Source organism: Mytilus californianus, unplaced genomic scaffold (genome assembly GCF_021869535.1).
Source record: "Mytilus californianus isolate M0D057914Y unplaced genomic scaffold, xbMytCali1.0.p SCAF_5, whole genome shotgun sequence".
NCBI classification, from domain to species: domain Eukaryota; kingdom Metazoa; phylum Mollusca; class Bivalvia; order Mytilida; family Mytilidae; genus Mytilus; species Mytilus californianus.
This window is the reverse complement of record NW_026262701.1, coordinates 50,086,060-50,111,783: the sequence shown is the minus strand read 5'-3', so window position 1 is coordinate 50,111,783 and position 25,724 is coordinate 50,086,060. Positions and strand designations below refer to the sequence as shown.

The 25,724-nt window shown below is 31.9% G+C and overlaps 2 protein-coding genes across 2 annotated transcripts in view; both read right to left on the bottom strand.

Moving 5' to 3' along the window:
• Positions 1-16,357, bottom strand: part of LOC127702025 (macrophage mannose receptor 1-like) — a 62,083-nt gene extending 45,726 nt beyond the window's left edge. Inside the window, exons 1-7 of the mRNA XM_052206000.1 lie at positions 16,348-16,357; positions 13,114-13,233; positions 12,735-12,770; positions 8,358-8,405; positions 5,680-5,796; positions 5,347-5,403; positions 4,742-4,795 (exon numbers count right to left, since the gene is read on the bottom strand). Of these exons, the coding sequence (XP_052061960.1) occupies positions 4,742-4,795; positions 5,347-5,403; positions 5,680-5,796; positions 8,358-8,405; positions 12,735-12,770; positions 13,114-13,233; positions 16,348-16,357 (442 nt within the window). The remainder of the gene's footprint in view (positions 1-4,741; positions 4,796-5,346; positions 5,404-5,679; positions 5,797-8,357; positions 8,406-12,734; positions 12,771-13,113; positions 13,234-16,347) is intronic.
• A 6,762-nt stretch (positions 16,358-23,119) lies between these two features.
• Positions 23,120-25,724, bottom strand: part of LOC127702023 (secretory phospholipase A2 receptor-like) — a 31,753-nt gene continuing 29,148 nt past the window's right edge. The window contains exons 5-6 of the mRNA XM_052205999.1: positions 23,777-23,903; positions 23,120-23,194 (exon numbers count right to left, since the gene is read on the bottom strand). Coding sequence (XP_052061959.1) covers positions 23,120-23,194; positions 23,777-23,903 — 202 coding nt within the window. The remainder of the gene's footprint in view (positions 23,195-23,776; positions 23,904-25,724) is intronic.

Here is a 25,724-nt window from a genome sequence, read left to right as displayed (position 1 = left end):
GGTCTTACCTGTATGTAAATTTGATAGTAAAATGAATATATTTAACAAAGTAAAAGTATACAAAATACTTAAAGTCAATGAACCATGACTGACGGTATAGGGGAATTTAATTTCGATGGAAATAAGATATGCCTAGGATAATTCAACTGAATGCCTGTGACCAATAGATAAAGGAACTTTCAACTAAGAATATTGTCAATTTCATTGCACCGCATTTCTCTGTTCAAACTTTGCGAATTGGTCAACTTCAGTACTGATAAGACAATTCGCTTGCAGTCAAGTAAGATCTGTTCAGTAGTTAAAATTTACCTATACACAATAACAACACTGAATTGTCTTAAAAGCTACTGAATAATATTGAATTGACCGGAAGGGAATTGTCTGAACATTACTGAATGTACTGAAGTGGACAAGTCTGAAAACTGATCGAAAGACTGAACATGACTTATCATTTAATATTCAGACTTTTCAGTTGATGTTAAGATCGATATGACCTTGTAAGACTTCATTTATAAGTATTCTATGATAATTTATCAATAATGATTTGTATATGGTTGAAAAGATGTTATTAGTTATTAGTCAATACCAAAAGTCATTGACTTATTATAAGTTGTGTTCAATTAGACTGACCTAATCACAAACATGTTATCTATGCAAAAGTTTCGGTCAATGAACCATGATTGAGGGGGCAAAATAACTTCATGGAAATGAGATGTGCTAATGTTAATACATGTATATCTGCATACTAAAATTCACTGCTTACCATTGGGTGTTCATTTTAAACACACTTAACTACAAACTTTGATATGTAAACTTTGTAAAAAAAAGTTTCTAAGTCAACTGATCATGATTGAAGGGGAGGGTCTAATTAATCTGTGTAAAAATGATATGAGCTAATTGTAATACAATTGTATACCAAATATCATTGACTTTCATAAGTGGTTCCCCGTAAACTGACTTAATCACAAATTTTACATCTGAATTATGGAAAAGTTTCAAAGTCAATAGAGCATGACCGAGAAGACTGAGCCAGCAAATCTCAATAGAAATAAATGCGCCATTAATTATACAACTGCATACTTAACCTTAATATCATTGACTCGGCATATCTTGTTTCCGATAAACTGATCTAATCACAAACTTTAATATTTAAACTAAGCAATTGTTTTAAATTCAAAAGACCAATACTGATGAATCAGGGCCAAATAATCTCCGTGGAGTGACACATTGTTGACGCTACCATGTGAGCTAAAACAAGTCAAATTAAAGTCATACAGAATATTCAGCTACAAATGATGATATACAACCATATAAAATATGACAGTTTTTAAGAAAACAGTTGTAGAGGAGTATTGTTCACTCAGAGACACATACAATGCATGAACTATGTTCCTCGGTTGCCTTGGGGACAGGAGAAAGATAATCAATTATGTCTCCCAGTTGCCTAGAGGCCGGGGAAAATGATTCACAATGTCCCTCAAATGCCTTGAGGAAGGAGAATAAAGAATTAAATATGTTCTCAGTTGCCTTCAGAAATGTGAAAAAGACTTCACTATATCTCTCAGTTTTCTTGAAGAAGGGGGAAAAGAATTAACTATGTCCTTCAGTTGGCTTGAGGAAGAGGGGGAGAATAAAATATGTCCCTCAGTTGCCTTGAGGAAGGGAGAAAATTAACAATGTCCCCCAGTCACCTTGATAAAGGGGTAAAAGAAGTTATGCAAGATTTTTTCCAGTATTTTGTTCTTATTAACTGCTGAAAAATTATTAAAGTGTGTGCTTTACTTGCCTAATGCTCTAATGACTTCATTGGACAGCAGTTTCAACATATATAACTTTTAAACTGCATATTCATAAAAAATACATTTGTGTTTTATATGGCAAAGTGGCTTCATACAAAGTATATTGAGACATTTGCAATATTTGATGACTAAATGCACTAAGAATGTCAAGTGACCTTAATTATCAACTGGATCATATCACTTTTTGATGAACTTATATTTCCTTATAAATTGTTGATATTTTCCTCATAGTTTTCCAAACACTGCTAAATAAAATTTAAAAAAAATCCTTTATTTTTTGTTTTAGTTTTAAAGTTTTATCTCCTTCAAGTTTCAATTGTTTCAAGCACCCACACTTATCCTCTTCGTCGTAAAAGGAAATACAAGACTATAAAAAGTAACAAATATATCATTCACTCATGTACTTTTAAAACATTGACACACTGTGTATTATATAGTGTCAGAGAAGTTTTCTGAAGTGCAATGACTTTTTTTTTAAATTGAAAACATATTAAAGAAAACAATAACAAACAAGAAAAGGGAAAAGCCTAACTTAAAGTTGAGACATTTTAACTTAAATTTCTTGTTAAAACTTGTTGGTTTTGTATTTCACAAAATATTGGTTATTTAAATATTTTCTTACATCTTTTTATTTCAACCCAAAATAGGTTAACAGATGTATTGATATTCATTTGCATAAGGTTTGATTTCATATCATAATAAACATCTAAACCAAGTTTCAAGTAGATGTGATTATAACTGAAATGAACTGACGAAATGGTACTGGTCTTTGTAAAAGATAACGGACGACGGACGTCGACGACGACAGACGCCAAGTGATGGCAAAAACCCGCCCTGGGAAAAAAAACGTCATTTAAGTGCGAGAACTCCTTTAAAAAGTATTTGAAAATTTTCCTGTAAATGGACAGTTGTCAGATCTCAACATTCTGAACACTTTAGCCCCAATCAAATTCCTCTATTGATAGCAGTTTTTAAAATAATAAAAAAATTTGTATTTTACCCCCGATGTTCTATATTTAGCCATGTCGGCAATGTTGGTTGAAAGGCAGGTCATCGGGAACTATAATTTTTTTAAACAAGATACCCCAATGATGAGTGTTACAAAGTTTGGTTAAACTTGGCATTGTAGTTTCAGAGAAGATTTTTTTATAAAAGTTAACAGACGACGATAGACGACATACGACTGACACTAAGTGATGAGAAAACCTCACTACTAATTTTTTATAGTATAATGCAAATATTGAAATTAAAACGGCAATACTTTAACATGTAAACTATGCAAATATTCAAAGTCAATGAACCATGATGACAGGGTAGGACCATATAATCTCCACGAAAATGATATCACTGACTTACCATTAGAGGTTAATCTTAAACTGCTCTAATTACAAACTTACATGTAAAGTATGCCACAGTTTCAACGTCAATAGACCATGACATAGGTAGAGGGCGAAAAAATGTGCCTACGCTTATACCACTGCCTACAGATATAAAATATATGCCGCCGGAAACAGCATGCCTTAGTTTCAATTTTCGATATCGTCGAGGAGAGATAAAAATTAGTCAAAACCATCATTTCAGGGTCATAACGTTTATAAGAAGTCATCCAATGGTTTCTGTTATATAGATTCAATGGATAAGCGTGGATTCTTGAAAAAGAAACCATGAGCCCGGAGGGCGAATGGTTTGTTTTTCATGAATCTACGCTTATCCATTGTATCTATAACTTAAATTATTGTGTTAATTTCTTTTCAAAATTAAAGCCTTTTCTTAATTAGAAGGTATTGTAAGTGAGTTTAAATAAATATGTTATCGTGTCCAACGATGCATTGATAAATCTCAGATCACAATTAATTGGTTAACAAAATACAAATATAACACTTCTACCTTTAAAGATCTTTATATTACCAGGCATATGAATACTATCTGTTTATACAAAATAAGACATATTCGAAATTATTTCTAATAAAATTGAAAATGGAAATGGGGAACGTGTAAAAGAGACAACAACCCGACCAAAAAGCATATATAAAGTATATATAATAAGTATGTTATCGAAATTTTTCTAGCACTCTAGGCACAACACGATTTTCTCGCATAGGAATTTGCGAACAAACCTTTGTAAAATTATGTAGTAAAACAGATGAAATCATACTATATTTATAAAACAAAAATTGACAAATAGAATGTAATCATTTTTGTTTCAAACATGTGAAATAGCCAATAATAATTAAAAAAAACCCGGTAAAACTCGCTATTATTACAAAAATATCCACTATAACTTGCAAAATTAGAAAAAAAAACAGGATTACTTAAGAATTGGAAAAACAGATAGAATACAGGGATTCGAACTTAAACCGACAAATCCCGATCTTTAACTCATTGGGTTTAACCATGCTAACCTCTCGGCTACCAACTCATACCATACGATTGCATATTGTGTCTATATAAAGGTACAAGCCATGTGTGTCCGATGAACCGATGTATATCAGATGTTCATTTAAATATATATAATACACATCTATAGTGTAACCCATTGGTAGCCGAGAGGTTTCGTCGGTGTGTTGATGTCAGTCACACATAACAGATTTCAAGGAAGGGTTCGATTCCCAGTGAAGGCATATAAAAATTACAAAAATTAAAGGTAAGTTTTTGAATTAATTCCATTAGTGAACAGAAATCAGTAAATTAGCCAATTCAAACTTAATGAAATTAGGCACACAAAGGAAACAATTGAATATAATATGGTGAGTCAATTTCAGCGGCAGATTTAGGAAGCGTTGATTCTAGAAAAAGAATCCACGGTAAATGAATAGGCTGACGTCACCACAATGGTTTAAATTATATGATGATCCTTGTAGATATGACGGATGCCATGTGATGGCAATAGCTCATATAGTCATTTGGTCCAAGAGTCTAAAAACTATTAACATTTTAATTACCTTTTCTAATTACAGGTGATGTTGGGAGGAATGGCGACAGGGTTGGTTCAGCAACTAAAATGAAAAAGAATATTGTAAGACCTTATAAGACAGTGCAAATCACCATTTAATGATAGCCTTTGTATAATTTTAACTTTCAAGTTTTGGGAGGAAGACTAGCAATAGAGCTCTGGGAGTAATTTTTTGTTAATTTTCTTTATAGTCATGCTAAATTAATTTCAACTTTTTCCATTTATAATGATTAAGAGTTAGGTACATTACAAATAGACACTTTTATTGAAAACCATATGCTTATCTTTATATAGCTTGAGTTGTTGTGCAGTTTGGTTGCTGTTCATTGACATATACATCACATCTCCTCAAATCCCATTGAAAAACAAATCATTTCTCTTTAATCATAAGATTCAAATAAAAATATCCAAAGTCAATGTAAATATGATGCTTTCATTTCTTCACTATTTTAAGACGTTCTGTTGACTGACAAAGATTTATCTCCTTTTATGGTAAGGACCTACTTAAATACTGTGCAAGGACTAATATTTTATCTTAAGAGGAGAAATGTACATATCTCACTTATAAAAAATGTTATAATATCATTAACTCACCTGTCTTTCTACAAATAAATCCTTGTTTGACATCACATTCTTGATCTTTCCATTGTCCTATTTTAGTATCCATAGAAACACAGTCTTCACCAATATCAAGACCATCAGGCTGATCTACATGAAATCAAACTATTTATTTAAGTTTACAGAATTAAGCTAAGATAAACAACAACTTAAATGATTTTTTTTTAAATATTTATCTTATTTAGTTGATTTGGTACACAATGTGATATAAAAGGAGTAGGTTTTCATTATATTTTATGAAAAATTCAAATTGATGTTAATTATGGAATCATAAAAAGAACGTTAAATTTTCAAATCAAAAGATCTAACCTTGCATCCAGTGGAAAAAGGAGAATGGTGAACCATCAGACCATCTCCAGCCTTCGTCTGCTCCCCGACAATTGGCACCTATCCACATTGACATGAATATACTACTCTGCAAACGCCCTATCAAAATGTAATAATAAGAATTGTATGTATTAAATGGTTTTTAACATATATGAATTAGATGTACTTAATTTCATTCCGATGACCCCGGCCATCAACCAAGATGACTGCAATAGCTAAAAATAGAACATGGGGGTAAAATGCAGTTTTTAGCTTATATCTCTGAAATTAAAGCATTTAGAGCAAATCTGACGGGGTAAAATGTTCATCAGGTCAAGATCTATCTGCCTTGAAATTTTCAGACGCATCAGACAACCCTTTGTTGGGTTGCTGCCTTTGAATTTGTAATTTTAAGGATATTTTGCAGTTTTTGGTTATTATCTTGAATATTATAAAAGATAGAGATAAACTGTAAACAGCAAAATTGTTCAGCAAAGTAAGATCTACAAATAAGTTAAATGACCAAAATTGTCAATTGACCTCATAAGGAGTTATTGCCCTTTAAAGTCAATTTTTCACAATTTTTCGTAAATTTTTAATCTTTTACAAAAATCTTCTCATCTGAAACTACTAGGCCAAATTAAACCAAACTTGGCCTAAATCATCCTTAGGGTATTTAGCTTATAAAATGCATCCGATGACCCCACTCATCAACCAAGATGGCCGCCATGGCTAAAAATAGAACATAGGGGTTTACTACAGAAGTCTATGAGAAAATTGTAAAAAAAACAATTTCAAATGGTCACAACTTGAAAAATAATTTAAATAATAATAAGGGGTCTTCAGTAACTATTTTAAGACTACAATGGGATGACCTGCTTTTAATTTAACTACTGGGTCAAATTAAACCAAACTTGGTCTCAGTCATTATTGGGGTATCTTATACTATTTATTATGATTTTAACCTTATTTTACATGATTTCCAAAACCACAGTAGATACAGGTGAGCGACACAGGCTCTTGAGAGCCTCTAGTTTTAAAATGTCACAACTTTTCAGTTGCTAATAAAACTATTTTACACAATGAGTTAACAGTAACAAATATTATAATCTGATATATGTGTATAACTTTCAAATGATTTTAATGCATATAGCTAGACAGGTAGATGCTGCGTTATCGTTTTTGAGAAGGTATCACATGGTATAGCTTATCTAGATGGAATTTCAAACAAAATATAGAACAGCACAAACAGGTATGAATGTGAGAGACTTCTCTTTGTTCCGTATACAGGAAGTTAAAGACCAATGGATGTGAATATGCATCACACGGTATAGCATAACATAATAGATAAACCATATATTGTTATTAATTTGCTATGAATAATTTTTGAAAAAAAAAGATTATTATAAAACTTACCAGCAAGGTAAAGCTGTTCGTGAGTTGATGTGATACTAACTAGCTTTCCACCTAACGTTTGACATTTTGTTCTTGCTTCCATCCAGCTTGATAAACGATCATCAAAATGATAACAAACATCAGGGATAGGTGAATCTTCCCAAAATAACCCACATTTTTCACTCCATGTCTTGGCAGCAATTGTCGTAACTAAAATTAAACATAAATGAAAATGTGTCCATAAAACACCTTGATATACTCGCATTATCACATTTCCATGTTCAGGGAACCGCAAATTAAATATGGGTTAAAACCTTAATTCAGCATATATTGTTATAGCTCGTATCATACCATACGATATACGATTCAAATTAATGTGACCACAACTTCACCATGTCTAGGCAGCATGTGTTGTAACTAAAATTATAAAGGAAAGACCATGTATTTATAGGACACCGTGCTGTGCTCGCATTATCACATTTCAATGTGAATCGCAAAATCTAGGTCAAAAACTTAATTTGGCATATATTTCCTTATAGTTCGCATCATAATATATGTGTACTAAGTTTTTAGCTTAATGTGACCACAACTTCAATGGTCAATTAAAATACCTTAAACATAAACTGTAACCTGATACAAGATGTACGAATGTGCAGCTAACGGACGCACAGACAGGAAAATATAATGGGTTTTCTATTATCAAAGGCGGGGCTTAATAAAAACTCAAAAAAATTAATGTCAACTATGAACTATTTGAAGAAGTTTTATTTAAAAAGTTGGTAAAGGGTTATTTGTTTGTATTGATTTGCCAGTTTGTATTACACTTCTTTGTGCTAAAAGGCTGTTATTCAATGTGTTTTAAGAAAATGGACAAACATACAATATTGTAGCCTACAAGTCCGATATACATTTCCAATCAACACCTGATCATCATTAAAGTAATCAAACAAAATTCAGGAAATAATTATATACAAAAGTGCAAATAAATCTTCGCAAATTAATAACTCCAGTCTAGCAAGAAAATTGACAGAAATGCACTGATATAGCCTACAATTCCACAAGTCCATAATGATATACATTTCGAATCAACGCCTGATCATCATTAAAGTATCCCAACTAAATTCAGGAAATAACTGTATACAAAAGTGCTAATAAATCTTCGCGAATTCTTTACGCTAGACAGGCAAGAGATGAAAATGAATATTCCATCCGAAAACAATAACAACCACCACCACCTAACCTCGGAAATTCAAATTGTTGTTATCTCCTTACTGATAACACCTTACCTGCTTTTGTTGTAGCTGTAGTGGTAATTGTTGGTGTAACTGCTCCAGCTGAAAATATAGTAATCTAATATGTTACCCTATAAATTTGGTATATCCGAAGCCCTTTTCAGGGTTTACTGTCATCAAAGACTTTCTTAATAATTTCTAAATTTATCAATGGAAAAATTTAGAATGTTTTAAAAAGTACATAATGCGCACTTGGTCGTTTGTTTTCAATATAAAAATGAGGAGATGAGGTATGATTGCCAATGAAACAACTATCCACCAAAGTTCAAATAAAGTTGATGTAAGAAATTATAGGCAACCGTACGGCCTTCAACAATATGAAAAAACCCATACCGTATAGTCGGCTACAAAAGGCCCCGACATGAAAAATATGAAACAATTCAATTGAGAAAACTAACGGCCTACTTTATAACAAAACAATTAACGAAAAACAAATATGACAGACATGAACAAAAAACAACCACTGAACTACAGGCTCCTGACTTGGGACAGACACATAAAGAATGTTGTGAGGTTAAACATTTTTATGAGCGCACAACCCTTCCCCTAACCTGGGACAGTGGTGTAACAGCACAACATAAGAACAATCTATAAAAATCAGTTGAAAAAGGCTTGACTCATCAGATCGATACAAGGCAGAAAAACATCAAACATAAACACAGACCGGACGTGGCAGGGTATTTATCCATCCCTCAGTCCTAACCAAAAAAAGGACACTAAGTACATTACATCCAAAATATGGTCTAAATATTTTCCTCTATCGATGAAATAGCTTTTTTGCTAGACATGTTACCAGCGTTTGATCAATTTTTTTTGTGAAAATCGTGTAACTGTTTTTTTGTATTCAACATTCCTCAGGTCAAATGAATATTCAAAGTGTTACATATCACAGTATGGTGTATCACAATACTCCCATCTTTGGTTTACATCAGTTGTATAGCACCAGGGACCATATGGCTCATTATCTGGATTACGACAATAGTTCTTCTGGTCAGACAGTCTTTTACTAAATGTATGTTTTTGAGGGGTTTGCGATGACCAAGCCTGACATGTACGGCCTGTGTTGGTTTGATTAATAGTTCCTGTATAATTCGTACCAATCTGATCCATTCTACACTCTTGGGCTATAAAAAACAAAAACAAATCAACCAATGCAATAATTATATTTTAAAATTGTGGGGTTTGAAAGTTAAGAAAGAGGAAAAATTTGGAATGGACGGACACATGGCAAGCTGATTACTTTAGGCCTTCTGCAAATTAATCACAAAGCTTAACTAATGTTCAGGGATATAACTTCAATAGTATTTAATACAATCCATGGTAAAATGCATACCAATTATCTGTAAATGGAAAATTTTACTCATTCCTTTCATTTACTTCCACGTTGCAACTGGTTGACAAAAATTAGAAAATTTCTGATGCTGATTTGTGACAACAACAAGTTTCTAGAAATATGGAGTTTTTCAATGAGTTTTTTTGGAGATAGAAAAAAAACAAGTATTAATATTAATTTTTACAGACCAATGTTTTCATTTATTCACATCAATCTCCAACTTCCAAAAGTTTTTGAAAGGTACAACTTACTTTTGGTACTGGGCTCTTAAGAATAAGCTACAGGTCTGCCAGAATTTTTCTTGAAACTACTTTCATACTTTATTGTGGAAACCATTATTGACCTTGACATTTGTTAACAATGATTAAAAAAAACAGAGTATTTGAAAACACCTTCATATCAAGGATGGAAAAACCCCGAGTATTTCAAAATAGCTAATGTCAAATAAAGCTGTTTTAAAAACTCATCAAAGGTCCTAGGCTGGCTTATGAATGAATCAGTTTATAAAACCTACAAAATTGAATATAGTCATGTTTATTGACGTGAAAGTGTGTACATGCCCTGTGATTAAAATATCACATATAAATAGTTGTATATGTGAATTGGCATGTAATGCCAAAAGTATCATTACATTTACCCCTCCTTATGTGCAATCTGCATTTTTGATAATTATGTTAGTCAGTCCGACTTTGTTTTTGTTTTACACATTGTTTTCATATTTCCTGTAGCATGGTTTGAAAGAATTTTGAACAAAATAACAAAGACCATTTCCATTCTCCTTGTCCCTTGGTGAATTACGATGTACGTAATAATGCCAGTATGCCCTATATATCCTAGTTAAAATAATTAGTTATGTTATTTGTTGTAAGTATCCCGAGAAAGCATATCCAAACAGCTTACATTGAACGAACAATGGCATTTGTGCATATTATCATGTGTAAACTTTTGTAATGTTTTATTTGAATCCGAAAACAGTATTATCTCATATATTTTTACATCATATGTAATTTTTGATGAACACAATATTTTTATACAACTCCAGTCAAGTCAGTTTAGTATCTCTATCCCCTTTTTTGCCAATTTTATTTTTCCATTGATCTAAGCGTTTTCAATTGTAGATTTTTGTATTTTAAAGTTATAGTTAGTAGTTTACAATGTTAGTTATTAGTTTTTATTTTTTATATTGTAGCTTTTCAATAAACGTATGTGTCAGCATGATCTGTCAGCTCCTGACGTATTGAATTTTTAAAATGAATAAATTGATCTACATATATATGGTTTATCTATCTGCGCCCTGGGCAGAATATGGCAACTTTTGGAATAGAATTTTGTTTTTAACCATGAATTATATTTTCCAAATGGATTATGATATTTTAACGTTAGTTAAGAAGAGTGAGGTTTGTGAGCATGGAAAATTGATTTGACTTCACCACTTTGTGTTCCTGCGCGTACCTGGCTATCTGAACCATGTGTTTTTGTTTTATTTTTTATTGTTTTTATTTTTTTAGTTTTTAAGAGGTTTCATGCAATGTCAGGGGTTGGTTGTTGTTGTGGTTAGTTCTACTGTTTAATATTTTTTGTAATTCCTGTTATCCTTCATACATGTCATATGTATAACAATGTAGAGACCTGCTTAGTAAATATAATAATGAAAAGCTTAGATTTCACCTTTACAAAGAGCAAAACGCATTCATATGAATACAGGATATGCCACTTTTATATAAAGGAATTATACTAAAATTCTCCCTCATAAATAATTCCGAATTTAAAACATTTCTACATGGCTAAATGAAAGGCAAGTCAAAATGTAGGCTTGGTTTTCTCGCAGTAACTCATTATTTTGTGTGCGATGCAACATTTAATAAAGAAAAACAAAAAAACATTACAAACATCTCCAAACACAACTAGCTATTCTTCTCTTAATCAATATAATGTATATAATATACTTGCTGAACGTGTTGTACTGTGAGCACCTCAAGCTGTTAAGGAGAGTTGTGCTTATGTTGCTGTTAAGGAGAAGTCGTGCTAATTGAGCTGCCAACGCGGAGTTTGCTTACTAAGCTGTTAAGAAGAAATCAGGCTCACTAAGCTGTTAAGGGAAAGTTGCTCTTACTAAGCTGTTAAGCAGAAGTCAGGCTCACTAAGCTGTTTATGAGAAGTTGACTTACTACGCTGTTAAGGAAGAGTTGTACTTACAAGGAACATGAACAGACGGACGGACAGTTTGATTCCTATATACCACAATCGTTTGGTAAAATAGAGATCATAGAAAGATCTCTAGGGGATAGTGGTTTAAAGGAACTATAATGTATAATAAAAGAAAAGGGTTTGTGACTTCTACGAAACATGTCAATGTATGGACTTTGATCAATTACGTAGAATGACAAGACATTCTATTAAGTATGAGACCCGTTTGAAAACGGCCTGACAGGAGTTTCCGAAAGTATTTTAGGATATGTGTATCAAATAAAAGGGACATGACTCTCATAATAAAATTATATATCAGTATGGTGGGTTCATTTGATTAGCTACAGAACCCTTCATGACTAAACAACCCACCAAATAAAATATGTTTTAGAAAAACAATTAAGAAAATTTGTGCTCATGAGGTATACTTATGTCAATAGAGTGCTAAAAGCAATACAAAATAAAGGAATACGATAATAATTATCACATAATGATCAACTTGTTTCACCTGAGTTAACGACCTCTGGGGCTTTTCATTTTTAAAGTATCATTATTTATGCAGCTATACAGTTTTAAATGGCTAAGATTTTTTCCAATTACTCTGAATCAAATCATCATGTCAATTACATGTACTGATAAGGACTGACTCCATAGTTTACCAAACAAGAGAACTAAGAAACAGAAAACAAAATAGGAACAACACCTGGAAAGTGACACGATGGCAAGATTGTAATCATAACAATGGAAGTCAATTGTAATATGTTGGAACGATTACAAGAATTTGAAACAAGTCATCTCCTAGCAATTCGGAGATATAATGGAATATATTTCTCACTTAACATTTAACTTACCTGGTACAACAGTTGAAACACCTGGCTCTGTTATAGCTGCATTTGTTGTTTTTCTTGTTGTTGGAGCTTACAAATTTATAAAATTTCTTTGAATTAAATTAGTTTTAACATTTTGCAGATTGGATTTAAACTAAGATACAAACAGTATCATCTCAAGGCTAAAGGAAATTTGTTTACAGTTATTGGGAGTCTTATGAGGACTTTTCAGAATATAGTGCAAATCCTGTTTCTCTATCAATTAAAAGAGAATTTATCAATTCTAACACATTCTTTCAACATATTTTATTGTCCAAAACAACGACAAAAGGATCAGATATAATCTTCCGCATATAAATATACCGCTGAAATGTCAACTTAAATACTATTATTTAATAATTACTTGCAATAGTGGAAGGTGGAGCCATTGTTGTAGTTGTGAAACTTGTTGTAGCAGGTACTTCACATACAACTCTAAGTGTTCTAGAACATGGAAAGTTTCTATTCCATCTACCATTATCTCCTGTGAAAGTAGAAATCAAAATCTAATTTATTTATAATATTTGAGCTGCGTCGGATAGAAATCGAAGTTATGCAAGTACACATATACATGTACATGTATATAACTGTGATTGATTTTGGAACATTCAAATACAAAACGCAAGATGAATTTTGATCTGTTTTGTAGGGTTCTTATATCAACTTATATCAAAGTTACATACTTCGGATAGAGATTTTTTCAACCTTAAATAGGTTAACAGATGTATTCATATTCATTTGCATAAGGTCGGTTTCTATCCGACGCAGCTCATTTGTGGAACATTCATTTTCGTGCATTTTGTGTAAAGGCAAAACTATAAAATTAAGTGATGATCAGCTAAGGCTTGTTCACCTGTCCTTTATCTTTATCATTATCTGACTGCTTTTACAGATGCTTGTTTGATGGCTAACTATCATCCAGCAGTAAAAATACATCCATTAGAGTACAATAACAAGATAGGAATATACCCTGCTTGGTACTAGAATGACAAAATGAGTCAGATTTTTAACATGATAGCTCACAGATAACAATCTGCAGGAAGACATATCACCCTATTCAGACATATTATTCCCCAAACTAACAAGGCACTCCTTTTTCTCCTTAAAGTTGTGTACTTGTAGGAGGAGTAGCAAATACAATTTTTTTTCGTTTTTTTTATTGTTTGACCTATCCATCAATGAAACCCACAACCATCAGCATTTAAGGCGACGAGCACACTATCACAAGACCATAGATTTTATATATTACTGAAAAATTATTACACCAGGGTTTTCGATATCATAAACTAGTCAAAACATTTACTAAATTTTATCATCGGTATAAGGACATCATTCGTAAATATAACTCAACATGCAGACATCTTATACGTTCAGGTATTTCACATCCAATCTTTTATGGTAATATTCTTTACAAAGCACAAAAATGTCAGTATTCACCTCAAAAGCTAACAAAACCTTTAAACAGACTTATTAAGAAGGGATATAGTTACGATACTGTTGTCAGGTCATTAAAGATTGCATATTTTGGCTTTAATATTGATTCACTTATAGGGTCTTTGCATCGGAATTAAACATATTTATTCTAAAACCAGCTGTTGGCATGACACGGGTTATGTTCTTCTCATATATTTTATGACGGTATAATACTAAACCCCTAACAGGAGGTATTGTGCCTGATATTCATATAATGAAGACATAATCTTTCAATCAGTTTAATTGAGGTCTGGAGCTGGCATGTCAGTAACTGCTAGTAGTCTGTTGTTATTTATGTATTATTGTCATTTTGTTTATTTTCTTTTGTTTCCTATTCTGACATCGGACTCAGACTTCTCTTAAACTGAGTTTTACTGTGCGTACTGTTGTACGTTTGTTTTTTCTACATTGGCTAGAGGTATAGGGTGAGGGTTGAGATCTCAAAAAACATGTTTAACCCCGCCGCATTTTTGCGCCTGTCCCAAGTCAGGAGCCTCTGGCCTTTGTTAGTCTTGTATCATTTTTAATTTTAGTTTCTTGTGTATAATGTGGAGTTTAGTATGACGTCCATTATCACTGAACTAGTATACATATTTGTTTAGGGGTCAGCTGAAGGACGCCTCCGGGTGCGGGAGTTTCTCGCTGCATTGAAGACCCATTGGTGGCCTTCGGCTGTTGTCTGCTCTATGGTCGGGTTGTTGTCTCTTTGACACATTCCCCATTTCCATTCTCAATTTTATTTTTAAGTGTTGTCGAAGAATTAAGTAAAATTAACATAATTTTGAAGAATTTCAATGCTTTTATCGTATACTCTTCCTTTATACTCTCTCAAATTCAAATTTCTAGTTATGTATAAAATTGATATTCTTTTTTTATTTTTTTATCTCATTATCATAAATAATTTAAATCTAAAGGTGTAAGAAACAACTGTAAATGAACTAGAAATGAAAACAACTCATTGTAATCTAACTTCCATAGAAAATTATCTGAGGTTACAAAGCATCGCGAAATGGAACAAAACTGTTCATTATCAACACACGTGCAACATGTTTTATTCAGATTGTTTTCTTACTATATTTAAAGAAAGGAAAAGGTACATTTAGGGGCTTATTTGGCATTGTTAATCAACAGGAAAAAAACCAACATAGGTGCATAAGCAGAGTTGACATATAATTTGATCAGTAGCAGACGACACAGATTTTGATGTCAGGTACATTGACGACTGACAAATTTATCTAATGGTTGGTAATTAGCCAAATTTCATTTTATTGATTGTTGCTGTAACCCTGACATTTGCCTCTTTGACATAAAATTAAAAAGGGGTCAATTACCCCACGTCGCATTATCGACAAAAGATAGGGAACAATCTGACTTATGGGTCAACAGTTATTGTGCCGAAACAAAAAACTGTCCAGACTTTCAGTGTACTAATATAATCTGTGACCTTAACTTTGACCTGACCACTAAACAATAAGATCTTCTTCTAACCAAGTGGCATTCTCCAGCTAAGTTTGGTCAAGGTTGGACAAACGTCTAAAAACTTAACATTCAAAAATCAAATTTTTGCTCCAATTTCAATCTATGATTTACCCCAAAATGAATACCGGTATTTCGTATTCCACGGGCATTACTAAACACATCATGAAAACAACATTTCTTCCAAATATCAGTCAATTAATAGATTTTGTGACCTTGATCTTTACCTTCTTTCCTCGATATCAATAGAAGTCTTCTCAATCACATGTGGATATTATCAGATCCAGTTAGCTATAAGTTGCACATATGGTTCAACAGAGACATCTAGAAACCAAAATATTACCAAAATTTCAGTCTTTCAATAGCTGCTATGACCTTAAATTTATCAACTTATAAAATGAATAAGTGCCGTCCTCGCCCAAAGGGGCATTATCTTAACAAGTTAAGACATTCTGAAGGCATCATCATATTATAAGGCAAGTTTAAACTGACTACTCCTTTTTAATTATTTCATGCACATTCTGAACAAAATCAAATGAACATGATATCGATTAATTATAATCTTCAAATTATATTATCTGGTTGGAATGCACCAACCAATTAGCTTCATGTTTTAAACTTTGATCAAAACATCACTACTATATCTTACCAACATTCATGTAAGCACAGTCATACAAGGTTTCATTGCTATTTGGAGAGATGTATGTCCAGTATTTCGTTGATGGAACTTTGCCTGTGCTAGGCCAGTACCATTCATTAGCATGTTCTAAAAAGAAATACACTGTGTGAGTATTTTCATTCCTGTGGTGCTATTTTTAGAAGATTTCGTGGTTGTAGATAAACAAAACACAAAATACCCAACATTACAGTAAGTGTTACATTAATTTGTAATACATAGAATTATAGTTTTCATGAATAGGTTCACAAAGGGTTCGTAATGACCCTGCAAATCAATGACCAACAAAATTTGGAATTGAATCACCATTTCTAATGAAAGAAATTTTGATATTTTAAATTGACACAAGATTAAAAACTTTACATAAATTTCTCACTACGTTGTCTTTATGATTTCATAATCATTGATTTTGGTCAACTTTAAGCCATAATCCGGACCTCCTTTCCTTATTAATGACATGAATTGATTTTTATTTACCATGATAGAAAAAGTTCCGAATATGTACTTCCTTCCCCTCTGGAGAACCTGAGTTCACCTCCAGTTACAAAAAGGGTTGTATTGCTCAATCTTTAGTTTTCTGTATAGTGTTTTGTCGACTTTTGTTGTCATTTTGGGTTTTTTCCATGGAAAGGTGGTATGAATCAATCTTCAATAAGGTTTTTGTTGCTCATTTTTTTCTTTTCAGCACTAGTACTGGGGTCTTCATTTCTGTTCTTCTTAATTGTTTGGGGACTTTTCTCTCTTCATTAATTTTGCTCATTATTCTCTATTCTTTATTATCTTTTTTTACATATTTCTTTCTTCTTTATTTTTTGGCCAATTATTACCTATTCTCGTGATAATATGTAAGTTACCACAAATCTTTTGAGTTCAGATTTGTTGAAGCCAAATGAAAAAAATTAGTTTTCCCTGTTCCAAAACCTCTACCAAAAATTATGTTGTTTTTATGCTAAAAACTAGAATATTTTGTTACCACTGTTTACTGTCTTTAAACTGAAGTAATTTACGTTATTGTATAGCAACAACATATTTCATACAGAACTTTACCATACATTAGTCTACAATAATAAAATATATTTCACCAGTGCGAATTATACTTTATTAAGTGACGTCACCAGTGACAAATATTTGTTTTAAACAGTTTTTCAGAGTAAGAAGGCCGTACGCTGACATATAGTTGTTAACGTTTATGTCATGTGGTCTCTGGAGAGAGTTGTCTCATTGGCAATTATACCACATCTTCTGATTTTTATATTAGCTATACAATAAATTGGTTACTGCATGAATATGGTGAAATATTTTCACTCGAAGAATATACATTGCACTCTCAAATTCATGCAATATAAAAATCCACTTAGGGTAATAATCATCAATACAAATGCAATAACCCGATATTGTTGAATAGCAACAACATATTTCATAAAGAACGTTACTAAAATTTAGTGTGCAATAATATATCATATTGCACTAGTGTAAATAAAGCTTTGAGTTAGTGACGTAATAAGTGACAAAAAAATTTTATAAATAGTTTTACAAGTTTTGCTATACAATAAATGGGATATTGCACGAATATGGAAAATTGTATTCCTCAGAGACTGTATGTTGCTCTCTCAGGCTCCTGCATTTACAAATCTACTCAAGAAAAATATTCACCAATATTCATGCAATAACCCTATATTATTATTATAAATATCATAATTTTCATAAATACTGAATTGTAAAAATGAGTAGATTGAACTCAGTACAATGTCATTTTAGGAAAATGTGATGATTATCATAAAAAAGATTAACTTACCTACCGAAAGCTATTTGGGCAAAACTGCATCAAGCTTAATTTTTTTTAACTCCATCCCAATATTTTAATAAACATGTAACCAGAATGTTTTTTTTCAAAGAACTTACTTTTCAATCCAATCCATATTTCACCGATATCATCTCTCTTCTTCAACAAACTGACCAGATATGATGATTTACTTGCACTGTGGATAGAATTTTATTTCAAAGAATTAAGTCATGAAAGCATAAATGATAATTCTAAAGGCTGCTCCATAATATAATACGTATGAAAATATGCAAAGGGTCAAATGACCTATTAAACAAACCCATCCACTAATAATTATATTTTCAAAAGATTTCTGAGGAGGACATACAAACACCAACCATTCAATTATTTTAAGTGCCTGTTCTTCAATACAAATATTTTGAAACAACCCTAAGCATCTAAAGGCTTAAACGTTTCACAAATAAATACTGTAAACGTAGAAATGTTTGAGGGCGAGTAATTTTTTTTTGCTTGTTTCGTGATTGCATAAAATGCACAAAAACATCCCTTCCTCCCCTCCTCTTAAAAGGTTTATTTGTGATTTTCAAAAAAAGACGAACATATCCATTTTTACAGTATCCAATTTCAACTCCTACAAAAGTCATTCAAAACTTTATTGAAGCTTTATTTGATCCATCTCATTTGCATCTAATACATGTTCACATTAGAAAATCTGTTTCATTTTAAATCCAAGATAGTTAATCCTGAAGACATTTTACCATTTCACACTAGTTAAAAATTCACCCTATTTAAAAAAATTCCCCTCAACAATAATAGAAATGTTCCCAAAAAACGGTACACAGCTTCTATGACAAAACAATTGCACTGAAGAAAAATTATTGTTCAAGAGAAGGAATAGGTCTGCTAGGTTAAACATAATTATTAGTAAAGATTAAGGATTATCTTAACATTAGCTCTAGATTAGACTATACAATACCTGGTTCATAGTTGTCAAATTCTGAAACTTCCGAAGTTGAAAGTCTATTCAGTAAAGGATTTTACGTTCACCTCATTTCAAGCTGTTTTCTATGATATTTTATTTATTTACAGTCCCTTATAGCTTTTACTTATTATACAATTAAAATGAATCAAATCATTATCAATTTTCTGTGGATCCATTATTATTCGTGCACACGAATACCAATTTAAGTGGTTTTTGAGGATATTGGTGAACAACGAATTAAACTTTTCAGCAAAGAAAAATTTCCTTTAGGCATATATGTAGACTTTGGTAAAACCACAAAATCAAGTATCCACGAAAAAAAAAATTTTCAACAATCCAAGAAAATCAGTAACTACGAAAATAAATGAATCAATAGTAATTGGCTACAGCACAATTTTAGGTACCTTAATTGCATGATTAATGATTTAACATAAAATTGTTGGGATTAATCAATCATTTACAGTTAGATGATGAAGACATAGGTCGGAATTTGGCAATAGTTTTCTTAAAAGTTGGAAATCGCCTTCTCACAAAACTTGACAAGAAATACAGGAAGGCTCCCATGGACATCTGGAGCAATGATACCTGTTCTTCTTACATGCACATGCTACATTTCTAATTTCAAACTGATTGTATAGTCTCCAAGTCTTGATCGATCTAGTCATTTAAGTGAATAGACCTTTGTTAAGAAAGGTAACTCTTTAAATAATGAGGAGATGTGGTATGATGGCCAATGAGACAACTATCTACAAGAGTTCAAATGAAGTGGTAGTAAGCATTTATAGGCAATCGTATGCATTTTTTTAACAATCAGATTCAATAATGATTTTAATCAGTTCATATGAAAGAATTTAAATAATCTGCAATACTTAGAAGCTTAGAATGCATCTTTGAAAATGGTTGAGTTAAGCATACAACTGATTTTTTGAGAGTTATGTTCCTTTAACATAGGTCTACTTCCTTAGATATAGATAAAATGACAGACTCTCAAGAATACAAATATTTCTGGGATGAAAAATAAAAATGTGGACAGTCAACGTTTATCAAAAACGCTGCAGCTCAGGTGGATTCTGCTTATCAACCAATCAAAATTGAGACACAGAATTAGAAAAACTTCATGATTGTCCACCCTGCTATGAAGTGGAGATGCTGTTTCTTGTTTTATCAGGCCTCGGTTGCCAAATGTTCTAAGTCGTTCAACTACTGTATCACTAGCTCATGTAGCTTGTCAATAATGAAGTTATGAGTTTGAACCCCTCACTTGGCAGATGCATTCGACTTGAATTAAGTGACCAGGATTGTTAATTTTCCTGCCGAAGGTCGTGGTTCTCTCCAGGCACTCTGACTTCCTCTGCCTATAAAAACTGTCTGCCACAAAACAGCCAATAGTGCTGAAAGTGGCATTTAACACCGAATATCAATCGATCTTTGTTTTATCAAAACATTTACAGGAAGAATCTAAACTGTTAAAGGCAGAAAACTAACTATTCTAAAAAATAAAAGATCTTTACTTGATTAGACACGAACAAGTTGCACAAAGGGAATGGGTTGGAAAACAAAGTTGACTTGGGAATTAGTGTATAAAATTACCTAGTTATATCTACCACTGACATTTTCATGACTTTACAAAGTGTTTCAGCACCAGTTCTGTTCTGTTCCGAGTACGACAGATAGTAACACATTGACTGATGTTGTTGATACCCAGCTTTACATACTCCTGTAACGATACTCTTAAGTTTACTTGGTAATTAAGTATGAGCATCCTTTGCTCTACCGATTCAAACTTTTTCCATACATATACACTTGCATTAGTAATCTAAAACCTTTTATAGCTTCCTATTAGGTATGGTTTTTTTTTTGCTAATTGTTGGAACGCCGTAGCTGAAGTAAAGTTGGAAACATTCACTTCGTTTGGTTTTGGTGGATAGTTACTTCATTGGCAATATCATACAACATCTCCTTATTTTAATATAAAGTTTAACACAAGTTCAAACCCTGATCATTAAAATTTGAGACACTCCATAAAAAAAATTAATATCCTGTCAGTTTTCAAAATATACTTATGTAAACTAAATCTTTGATTTCAGCCACACGAGATATAGCAATAACTAGTCAGGTGTTCAGAAACTCACTCAGACTATACCAAAGGAATTTCGTAATAAGGCCCCAAAAGAACTGGAAAGTGTATTTTACCTCAAATTTCTAAATTAAATTTCATTTCACTTAATGTCAAATTATGCAATTTCCCAATCGAATGGCGTGAAAAACAGGTATTTTGATCTATTCAGGCATTTCCGTTTTTTAAACATATAACACTTTCTGTATTGCTCATTTGCCGTAACACTTTACTAAATTTACAACTTTTAACTTTGTATCCCGCGGTTAATTTACCAAATAGTTAAGGTAAGTTAAACCTGATTTATTATGCTAGTTTGTAATACATTAAAAGTGTTATGATTGAATACCACAATTGTATTCAATGAATGATTGTAAATACAAATACAGATAATTTTGAATAATTCAATTTTTCTGAATTAACTTCGTTATCCGTTATCATTATGTTCTCTTGTTAAAGTTAGACTTTGACACAGTGCAGCTTCCGCAAACATGAACGTTTTCGATAGGTGAGCAATTTCTGATTAATGATTAGGACTTCAATCCCTTTTGTTAAACAAATATCTCCTAAAAAAAAAAATTCAAGTCCTAGTAACTATAATTACTGTATAAATTTTTGGAGTTAATGTTCAGACATACCTTCAGGTTTTTGACAGATGTATGGTTTTGGAGTTGTACAGCTATCTGGATACAGGCCTTTTTCTGCATAACTAACTGTACTGTTTATAGTCAAACAGGCAGGGTTAAAGTTACTGAAATGAAATGTTAAACAACAGGATTAGGTGTTGTCCGTGGTAGATTATGTCATAACAGGTAGGGCTAAGATTTAAAACCACTTATTCGGACCGTGTCAGAAAGAACATACCAACAAGTAATACATATTTAAAACAAAACGGTTCCTACGCATAGGTGTACATTCAACATAATTGGAATATATTGCTTATTTTGGTACCAAATGAAAGCTGACCTAGGATCATTGTAGAAAAGATACCAAAGGGATATTCAACCTCATGAGGAAATAATAAACTGACAACTACATGGCAGATACTTAATGATTGATTATTTTGTAATTTAATTGTGGAGGTCATATTTTACCTGTTCTTAGAGCTAAAGCACCTGTTTGGTACTTCCAAAGTTGCGAGAACCAGTACGTTCTTAAAGGCAATTAAAGGTACCTTAATTTTTTTTCAGCACATGCCACAATAAGGTGTTGCTTTGACATGCAATGATTGTCACATTATTTGAACTTTAAACAAAAGGGCTATGCTTGCTTGAAATTGAAGAATTTAACATAGAAAGCAATGAAGCCATAAATTAGTGCATATCAAACTTAAAAGGGAATATCTAATGTTCCAGGGGATATAACTCTAAATTTTGGATGTGTTTTCCCGTTATATGTCATTGATAATTTTTTATAACATTGAATAAGAAATTAGAGCGTTTTGATGTCACTATTTTTGTCATACTAAATAAGGAACGTTTTACATGTCTTTTCATTCTTATGGGTCATACTGTCCTAAAAGATTTTTGACGAACAAGTAATATGGTGTATTCATTCATGATTCAAACTCCTAAATCTTGTAAGGTTGTTTGATTAGCCATGAATTATGTATTAGCTAGTGAAAATCTAAAAACATCTAGTCCAACAGGTTCCCATGTATGATTGCCTTATGATAAAAATTGTTACTTTTTAAATAGCTAGTAAACAAAGGTAATACTGTGTTGATTTTATAGTCTACAATGAAAATGTATCTTCTTTAATCTGTGTACAAACTAGAGTATATTTGCTGTAACAGTTAGCTATTTGATGATATATACCTTCTAATAAATGGTTATGTGGGTGTGCAATAACTAGACCTATTATCTTACTCGGTTGTTTTACTTGGCTGCATATATCTATCAATTCCAATAGCTTCCGAGGAATTTGTAAAGAAGAATGTCTGAAAAAAAAATTAGTTCTGAATTAGAGATATATTTAAACAGACAACATTTTTCCAGGTGTCAATATGTACTTTTTTCTCAAAAACTCACATATTATAGTATCGGTTATTATAAACACATATCACTCTTTTTTAAAGAGACATTAACTTTCAAATCAAGTTTCACCGATTTGACCAGAGATCTCATATTTGATTTATAACATTCTAAAACGTATATCCAAATTACAAAAATAACCAAAAAAATAATTAGCAACTTGTTATATTGTATTACAAATTCATACATATTTTAGACTATACGCCATATAATTAAAATAAACCTCCGAAGACTTCTGATGGTCATTTAAACTGATATAAACTAATATAAAAATATAAGTAGACAGACAAGCACGTGTAATCGTATAATAACGAACGGTCTATGTCTGTTTGCTTTCGTGTTGAAGACTTGAAATATATGAAAATCATCGTATTAACGGTATAAAAATGTTGACATTCTATTCTATTTAATGAATAAACATAACACGTGCGTAAATTGTTTGTTATAAATAAGGCCCTTATCTTCTTGTTTCAACGACTATTCATTACCTTGTTTTTCCTTAAAAATCCTACCCAGGAATCGAAGTGTTGAAAGCTAGCTATTGTAGAAACTGCATGAAGGGAACCAATATCTGGAACAGCGGCCAGGTTAGAGTCTAAATCTTTACAGTCTGATCTGTAAAATAAAACAAATAAGGTAAAGCTAAAACATAAAAAAATAACTCCATTCCAATGTCCCTGGCCGATGCACATATTTCATCTGTCCAAGGGCAAAACTTCCAAAACAAATACAAGCATTGTTCTACTACTCATACCCAACTTTAAATTCAAAGTATCAGAAAATAATAGAAAATAGATGTGTGACATACACGAAAGTGCTCATGCGTTACAACTCGTCACTATTAAGCTGTTGACCAACTGTAAAGTCATTCTGTGTTCAGTAGTACTAAAGAAATTTTTAATTCATTAAACATACTATATAATCAGCTGCGCCTAGAGCGCATGTTATGCCAGTTTTGTTCATATTGAAATTGTTGCCAGAATAAAATGAAAATTTGGAAGACATCTAATCAGAAGTTAGTAAAATGTCTCGTAAAACTTGTATGAGAATATCCATAGGCACATAAATATTACATCAAATATGAATATATTCTAATAACTCTGGGTATACAAACCAGATTTTTTTTTGAATAAAAATTGAGACATAGTTAACTTGTCCCAACACACACAATGACACAGAGACCTCAAATTTTTGAGTACAAATGTCAAAATGTCCCCCCTCTCTCCCCCATTTATATATTGATTTTTGCGGAAAATACTTACAATACATATGTTTCAAAGCGGGAAATCCTAACCCACTTATATATTTCCACCTAGACAAAAAACCTGTATTTGACATCCTTATCAGATGTTAAACGCATACAAAAATTATATTAATTACATAAACAGATCAGTACTCAGCTTTTTCGGACAACTTAGAAGAAAATGAACATTTATGACCCATTGACATATATAAATTTCTACCTATTGTTATATAACCTTCCTGACATTGCACCTGTTTGATATATTTGACATTCTTAAAAAGTGATCCATACATGCGGCACCTCTTTGTATACCTTTATCTAGAAAGATACCCCCAACCCTGTTTTCCAACAACAGTGTCAAACTAGTAAAAAGGAGTAGGTTTAAGAAGGCCATAATATGGTCATTGTTTCTAGCAAAAATTTCAAATAAGACTAGATAGGAAATAGAAGGTCTTTTAGTTGAAAATGTACAAATCAGACTTAACAAATAGCCCAAATATTGATTCTCTTAGCAATTCAATGAAAGCAGGTGGTTTCTTATTAGTTTTAAGAAACATGCAGCGCATGCGTCGACAAAAAAAATCTTTTAGCATTATTTGTGATATACTAGTAACAAAAACAAATCAAACTTGAAAATTTAGGTTGTCAAATCTTTGTCTCTTTGTTTCCTAGGATTGGTGAAATCTGGACGATTTTGTCAGTTTTCCCCAAAATCCTGATGTTTTGCCTTTTTGGGATGCAAATGTCAAAGCTATAAAAGAAAAACTAGGCAAAAATAGTTCTATTTTACTTTCTTACATGTCTATTAACCAACTTGTAACATTTTATATTTTGAAACAATGGATCTAACATTCAGGGCCAAAAAAAGACCCTTACCAAATTTACTTCTTTGAACCCTGCATACTAGAGCTAGTGCATGACATGTAAAAATCTGCATTTCATTAATCTAACAATTTAAGTCCTAATATTCTGGATTGCACATATTGACCCGATATAATTTCTATTCCGATCATTTATACAGCAATGCAAAGAACTTTAAGAATGTGATAAAAATATTGTTTCCTGCTGTAGGTTGGTGGTTCTTTCTGTGTATTCTGGTTTTCTTCCCCCAAAAAAACTTGCTAAAAGTGGCATTCAACATCAAAAATCATCAATCAATCAATATTTTTTACATAATAATAATCATTAATAAA